The following is a 7,471-nucleotide window of genomic DNA, read 5'->3' on the forward strand; positions in this document are numbered from 1 at the left end:
GTGATCATTTTGCTCCCTCTCTAGAACATCATTTAGTAGTCTGTGTAGGCTTGGCTTTGTCATCATGAAATTCTTTAGTTGTTCTTTGTCATGGAAGTGTTTCACTTCTCCATTATACGTGAAAGAGAGTTTTGCAGGGTATATCAGTCTGGGTTGGAATTTGTATTCTTGCAATACTTGAAGTACTTTGCTCCGTGCTCTTCTTGATTTGATGGTTTGTGAAGAGAAATCTGCTGTTATTTTGATGGGTTTTCCTTTAAATGTGATCTGTTTCTTTTCTTTAGCGGCTTTTAGCATACTGTTCCTGTGCTAAATTTCTGGGATCTTGATTATTATATGTCTGGGTGTGTTTTTAATTGGGTTGATGTTATTTGGAGTTCTTTATGCTTCGGTTACGTGAATGTCAGATTGTTGCCCCATATTTGGGAAGTTTTCTGCTATTACTTCTGCCTATATTCTTTTTATATCATTTGTATTGACTCCTTCCTTCTTGTTGATGCCTATTAGTCTCACATTGTTCATCTTTGCAACATCTTGCAGGTATTGAATTATTTTTTTCCTGCATCATAGTTGTTTTTAAGAGATCTTTTCTTAATTTTTCAATAGCTGCAATGGTGTCTTTAAGGTCAGAAAGTCTATTTTCACTTTCATGCAAACGGTTTTGCTGGCTTGTGATTGAGGTTTTAATTTCCTATTTATCACTTTGAATCTGTTTCATACTTTCTATTTCTTTCCTATATTGCTTATTCAGGGGTTCCATCATTTTTATATTCTCTATTTTTTTTTATCAGTGTATTCTTTAGAAGCACTTAGTACTTCCTTTATTATAGTTATTACTACATTTTTTAGTTCAGAAATTATTTCTGATCTGATTTCTTCTATAACTTTCTGCACTTGTTTCTTTACTTCCAACGCTATTATTTCAGAGATATCAGATATGTGATTTCCAGTTTCCTCTATGCTAGTGTCTTCTGTATTTGTACTGGGTGGACTCGGGGCCTGAGACTGCATTTTGTTCCTTCTCTTTGTCATTTGTATACCACTGTCTTCTGACCTTTGGTGTAGAGCTTAGATAGAGTTATTACCTTAGTACCAGGTCTGGATCTACAAAGTTCAGATTCCTCCAGGTGGGTGTTGCTTGGATCTTGCTGGGGTCTGGTTTGGCTGCTGTACTCCACTTCTTTCTACTGCAGCCGTTGGAGATGAGCCCTTTGTGTCACTCTGGCAAGATGTTCTGCTCCTGAATCAGCTGGGTGGGTCTTGCCTCTAGCCTCTTTGCAGGGAATTCTGCTGAAGGGTTCCACACTGGGCCTGCACTGTGGGTCGAATGAGGATCTAGTTGGCCCCAAGTGGTCTCATTCACACACCGGGCCTGGACTCTGGGTCTGTTTGGGATCTGGCGGCCCCGGGTCCTCTCACTCACTAGCCAGGCCTGCACTGTTGATCTATTCAGGGTCCACGGGCCCTGGGTCATTTCACTCACATGCCAGGCCTGCGCTCCAGGTCTATTCAGGATCCGGCGGCCCCATGACCCTTTTCTTTTTCCTTCCTGTGCATTTCCTCCTCATGTGAACTCTTATCCTCTCGTTGTCTTTGTTATTTGATCTCACAGTTTATATACTTCTATATGAACATTTTTTAATGATAACATTTTGGAAACAGGCCATGTATTTTCTATCTTCATACCTTGTTGTTGAGTAGCTAGGTACTATCAGTAAATAATTGATGTTGTGTCCTATAGGTCACAGTGCAACATGCTATTTTTACAAAGTACTTTAGAAAAGCACACTATTCCTAATGAAAATCTTGTAAAGGAGGTGGAATCCAAATCAGCACATAAACAAAATCAGACTCAAATATGTGAAAAATCTTCTTATAAATCCCAATTTCTAATTAACAGTGACATGAAAGGAAGAGAATGCTACTAATGATACAGCCAAACTGTTGTGGAAAATTGAAACAACAGTAGCCAGGAGCTCAGAAGAAAGGAAATTTTATTGATATTAGCAGACCCCAGAGGAGCAGTCTCCAAAATCTGAGGTAATTGCAGAGAGCTTGTCTTATTTATAGGGTAGTGAACAGAAGCTACAAAAATAAGCTTCTGCTGGAGGCCAGAGTACAATAGATATTTTTGTGATGAACATAGTTTTATATGTATCAAATAGTTTTTAGCACATTGACAGAAGTTTAATTTTGATGACAAATCAGATAATTTAGCTGAATTCAGTGGCAGAGAACAGAATGACTGCAATTTTTTTAACAAAATGGTTTCCATTACAATTTATGCTTCAGTACTGTCCACATTTGCCTATTACTTAAGGAAGTGCTTTCTAAATTCTCTTCTCAGGAGGCTGAGGCAGGAGGATTGTCATGAGTTTAAGGCCATTCAGAGCTACAAAGTAAGTTCAAGGCCAGCCTGAACTGCATAGTGAATCCTGTCTCCAAAAAACCAGAACATTAAAAAAAAAAAATTCTATCTCTTCAGATTTCTCCTTAGTCTCAGTGCATCTCAGCTTTTTCACATCATGTAAAAATATCCATTTTCCATTTCATGGAATTGTTGGAAAATTTCTTCATTTATACTGTCTAGGACGGTAGCCACATGTGATTATTAAAATTAAAATATATAACTTATTTCCTCTGCAACATTATGCACATTTCACATGACTGATGGGCACCATATTGGACTGGGAGATAAGGAATATTTCTGTACTTGCTGAAGGTTCTGACAGTGCTGTGCTAGAGGCAGGAGAGCCAAAAATCAAAGAAAGTTAATAGGAACCAAATGAAAAGCCAGGCTAGTAGTTGGTTTGAGTGAGAAGAATGAGTGGGAAGTGAGCTCACCTCTGGAAGAGTGACATCACAAAGCACAGCTCACAATGGCCCCAGAACACAGGGGCTCCAAGACTGCTCTTCCTAACTCAGCTTTAGAGTCCTGAAACCTCAACACATGTAGTTCCTGGAGCTGCCGTTGTATTACAATGTCATCTTCACCTTCATATTCTAACTGGGACAACCTCTTAGATTCTGTCTCTCTCAACATGATATGGAACTGGATACAAACAACTTTTCTGGGAGAGACAACTATGACTCAGCAAACCAATTTGGGGATGATAGATCATTTTGCTCCAGTTGTCCAACTTATCCTACGGGTTTCCTTTTTTATTTTATTGGCATTAGGATTATTTGCCTTGTGGAAACGAAGCGTTCGGTCACTTCAGGTTGTACTCTTTTATTTATTTTTTTTTTTTAAATTTTATTATGTGTGTGTGTGTGTGTGTGTGTGTGTGTGTGTGTGTAGCCAGCTCAGCCCACCAGGGGGCGGTGCTGGCTGGCATGTGGTGCTGGAGGATTGAACCGTGGTCCCCGTGCTTTGCCAAGCTTGTTCTAAGTAGGTGCTTTAGACCACTGAGCCATCTCACCAGCCCCATACTCTTTTATTATAGATACTGATAAATTGAGTCTTTGTACTACTGGACATTGAACCCAGGGGTGCTCTACTACTGAGCTGCATCCCTGCCCTCCCCCATTTTTTGAGACAGGGTTGCCTCAAACTTGCTGCGATCCTCCAGCCTCAGTATCCTGAATGCTGAGATTATAGACCTATGCCTCTATTCTAATTATAATTTAATTTTCATTGGTTCTCTATGATATTGTGGCTGCCCAGTTTTAAAAACCATGTTGATGGGCAAGGGTGAACCCTTGTCTCCTAAGTTGGTTGAAACTAAACTATCCTTGAAAATCTCTACCAGTTAGGTTTTGGGCACAAAGATGCTCTTTTATGACAATGAGCTCTGGCTGGTCTGCTGTCATAAAACATAGTTTAGAACCTCATTATCTGCAAAGGCATTCTTAGGCCCAAATTTATCTGATCACATATTCACCTTTGAGTGGCTACCATGGCATGGAATAGGCAATATGGATCTTGGGTATGGCCTTTCTGCTCTTACTTTGCCATTGTGCTTTATTTGTATTCATTAAGTCATGACAATATTTTCATTGTTTTAATAAGATTTGCATCAATATGCAGTGAATCTTCTTTTGGAGGTAGGAATTTAACTAGCTGGGATTATAAGAAGAAACATTTAGGGTTTCATATAACTTCTGTTTAATCATCAATAATAATAGCTTATTTATAATATGCTCTTAAGTGTTGGCCCCAAATATGTTCATTATTATTTGTCCCAATAATGCATGATGTGGAGAGAAATTATTTTCACTTGACAAAAAAGGAAACTTAGTTATATTGAGGTCCATTGAAAATTTAAGGAAACAGGATTAAAAGAGCTTTCTTGGGTGATTAACTTGATAAAGTTATACTGAAATGAACTTGATAATGAAAGAAGTTATTACTAGATTTTCTTTTTCTTTCTTTCTTTCTTTTTTTTTTTTTTTTTTTTTTTTTTTTCAGTATTGGGGATTGAACTCAGGACCTTGCGCTTGCCAAACAAGTGCTTACTTTACTGAGCTATCTTCCTGGCCCACTAGATTATTTCGTAGCATTTGCTTTTTGTTATATGTCATTATTTAGGAATCATATTCACATGCATTTTCTATTTTAAACTCTCCAAACCCAGCATAACAGACAAGGATGGATCATCATCCATTTTGTATATGGGGTAAATTTATATAGTTGGCCAAAGTTGACAAAGCTAGGATTTGAGCCCCCTCTTTTGAGGCAGTCTCACTATTAGCACCAGCTGGCTTCAAATTTGAGATCCTGCTACCTCAGCTTTCATAAATGCTGGGATTATAGGCAGACACCACCACACCTGGCTGTAAAACTCAAATTTTTCCAAAATTTCACTTAGTATAAACAACTGACAACTCAACAGGAGTGTGTGTATATATACATACATTTCAATTAACTAATAAGAAAGTAAACATTTTCTGAGTTTATTCAATCAGAAAGATGAGCTTTCAGGTCTTCATATACCTCACCCAAAACGTGGTAGTGTCAGAATGTAAAAGTAAGAGCATAGGCTGTAGTCAGATTGCTTAGACCTAAATATGTTGCACCTTGCTCTATGCCCCGAGAGCAATCACTTGCCCTCTAAGCAGTTTCCTTTACCTGTAATATGGCATTGCTGGCAGAGCTCTTCTAATGAGTTGTGAGGATTAAAGGGGATATCACATGTATAAGGCTTATTATATGTATACTCAGTAAGCAATGCTAGTTATTACAATAAGGAAAAAGATGGTTAGTTTTATTCATATCTCAGCAAGTTTCTTCTCTAGTAAATTAAAACTTACATGACCAGATTTAATTTTTTAGATCACTATACTCAAATGAATTCTTAGACTCTACTCCTACCAGCCTCTTATCATTTCCAGAATATGACCCTAGGTAATCATGGGATCCAAACTAGAAGATATCAAAATTGTTATCTTGTTCTATATTTTTCTTTAGAAATAATAGGTCATGTGTGGATGGGCAGGGTAACCTGCAGCACAAAGCCCAGCATGTGGCAGACTCTTACCAAATGATGTTTATTATAATATCTAGTAATGAAATGTAACTAAAATATCTAAACTGCTTACAGCTCTGGTTTGTGTTAATAATTAAGAGATTAAAGAGTTGGGCATGAACCTAGCCTTTCAAGGTCAGTGAGGACTCAGGACATAGGAGAACCTGTATTATAACATCATGTAACTCAGTTGTTACCCAGATTTTCTGATCAAGGAGATTATGGGGCCACAGAGGAAAGTGATCGATGATGTAGAGTGTGCCTAAGGAGTCACATGGAGAGAAAACATTCTCTCAGGCTTTCACAGAGAGCAAATTGGTCAAGCAATGGCCGTGACTCATCCACATGGCTGACACTGATAAAGGATTTACAAACTGCGGTACACGGTTTCAGGATAAATCCTGAGAGGATTTGACTGACCTTGTCAGATACAAAAGTTATATTTCTTGTTATATAGGTCTTGCTTTGTCTTGGTCTTAACTATTCAGCAGAAAAGTATAAAAACAAAGTATAAAAAGTAAAACCATATTACTATGCTAAGCTATAAAAGGCTCAACAACTTCTGACATTACCAGTCCTATGGATAACCCACTAGTAATATGGACTACTGGACTATATTGGAATATTTTGCTGAGTTCATGCACCTACAATATTTAAATGGCAATAAAATGCACTTCTCTGACAAAACAAAACAGAAAAAGGGGATACAAATGCAGTACCACTTTGTATCTGTATATTCAAAATAGGATAGATATACAGCTTCTTTCTCTTAATTCAATGAATAGGAAGATTTGTACTAATAGTGTTTGTTGACAGGATATTATGTCTGCATCTTGTACTATGAATAACCACTAAGAAGACAACAGTATGCAATGTTTTATTGAAACTATCCTACTAATTGGTTTTGAACCTGTCTCATTGCTATTTGTTTCTCAATAAAATTATTAAAAAATAAATAAAAATAAAAGAGTTGGGCATGAAAAATAAAAGTTTATCATGGTGATACTGTCTATAATCTGAGCACTAAGGAGGCTGAGGCAGGTGGATTGCCAAGAATTTAAGTCCAGCCTGAGCTACACAGTGAGACCTGGTGTAGTTCAAACAAAACAAAAATCAAAAATCTCAAAAGATTAAATAGGTATGAAAATGTTTTGTGGAATGGAGGGCTTGGCATAGAAATGAAATTTTGTTACTAATAGAGCTTTTTTTTAATATCTATGATAAACTGGCATTTCATGTGAATGACAAATAACACTCAACTTTTGTGTTTTGTTTTAGAAAATATTGCTGTTTGTAGTCACACTCTACCAACTTTACAAGAAGGGCTCAGATTTTTTTCAGGCTTTGCTAGCAAACCCAGAAGAAGTTGGACACAAGAGTCAAGAGAGTGGTAACATCTTCCTGTCCTTGGGTCTGCAAGAGAAAATTCTGAAAAAACTTCAGACAGTAGAAAGCAAAATGAAGGATCTGGAGGGAATGATCATTGCCCAAAAGCCTGCCACAAAGAGGGAGTGCTCCTCTGAGCACTATTGCAGCTGCTCTGACTGCCAGAGTCCCCTGCTCACATCAGGATTTACTTCCACACTTGAAATGTGATGGACTCCAGTCTTTGTCAGAGAAGCACTGTTTCCCTCGTGTGTGGTGGTGAATTAACAGAGAACTATATTGAAATTACCCTGCAAGGCTGGCTGTCTATTTTGTGTGTGTGTATGTGTGTAATCAGGTCATGTGGTCCACAGCAGTAAACAGTGTGTCTGGGGTTGAGGGTGTGGCTCAGTGGTACAGCACTTTCTTAGCATGCATGAAGTCTTGCATTCAACCTCTAGTACTGCCAAAAAAAAAATTCCTTAGGTTTCTGGTGCTCACTTACCAGCCATATAGGGAAAAATGGACTGGAATGAAAGAGGGTGGATAAAAAAGGAAGGGTGATTAGGACCTGTCTTAAGGATGCTGAAGAGGTAGGGGAGGAGATGGAAAAATGGAAGTGCTCTCTTTGAGGGCCA

General features: G+C 38.0%; 1 protein-coding gene across 1 annotated transcript; it reads left to right on the forward strand.

Moving 5' to 3' along the window:
* The first annotated feature begins 2,900 nt into the window (after positions 1-2,900).
* Positions 2,901-7,123, forward strand: Tmco2 (transmembrane and coiled-coil domains 2). Its single transcript, XM_004641074.2, has 2 exons — positions 2,901-3,221; positions 6,747-7,123. Exons 1-2 carry the CDS (start codon positions 2,982-2,984, stop codon positions 7,062-7,064), a joined length of 558 nt encoding a protein of 185 aa, XP_004641131.1. The 5' UTR covers positions 2,901-2,981; the 3' UTR covers positions 7,065-7,123.
* The last annotated feature ends 348 nt before the right edge of the window (positions 7,124-7,471 follow it).

The sequence above is a fragment of the Octodon degus genome, unplaced genomic scaffold, assembly GCF_000260255.1.
Source record: "Octodon degus isolate 3935 unplaced genomic scaffold, OctDeg1.0 scaffold00130, whole genome shotgun sequence".
Classification (NCBI taxonomy): Eukaryota; Metazoa; Chordata; class Mammalia; order Rodentia; family Octodontidae; genus Octodon; species Octodon degus.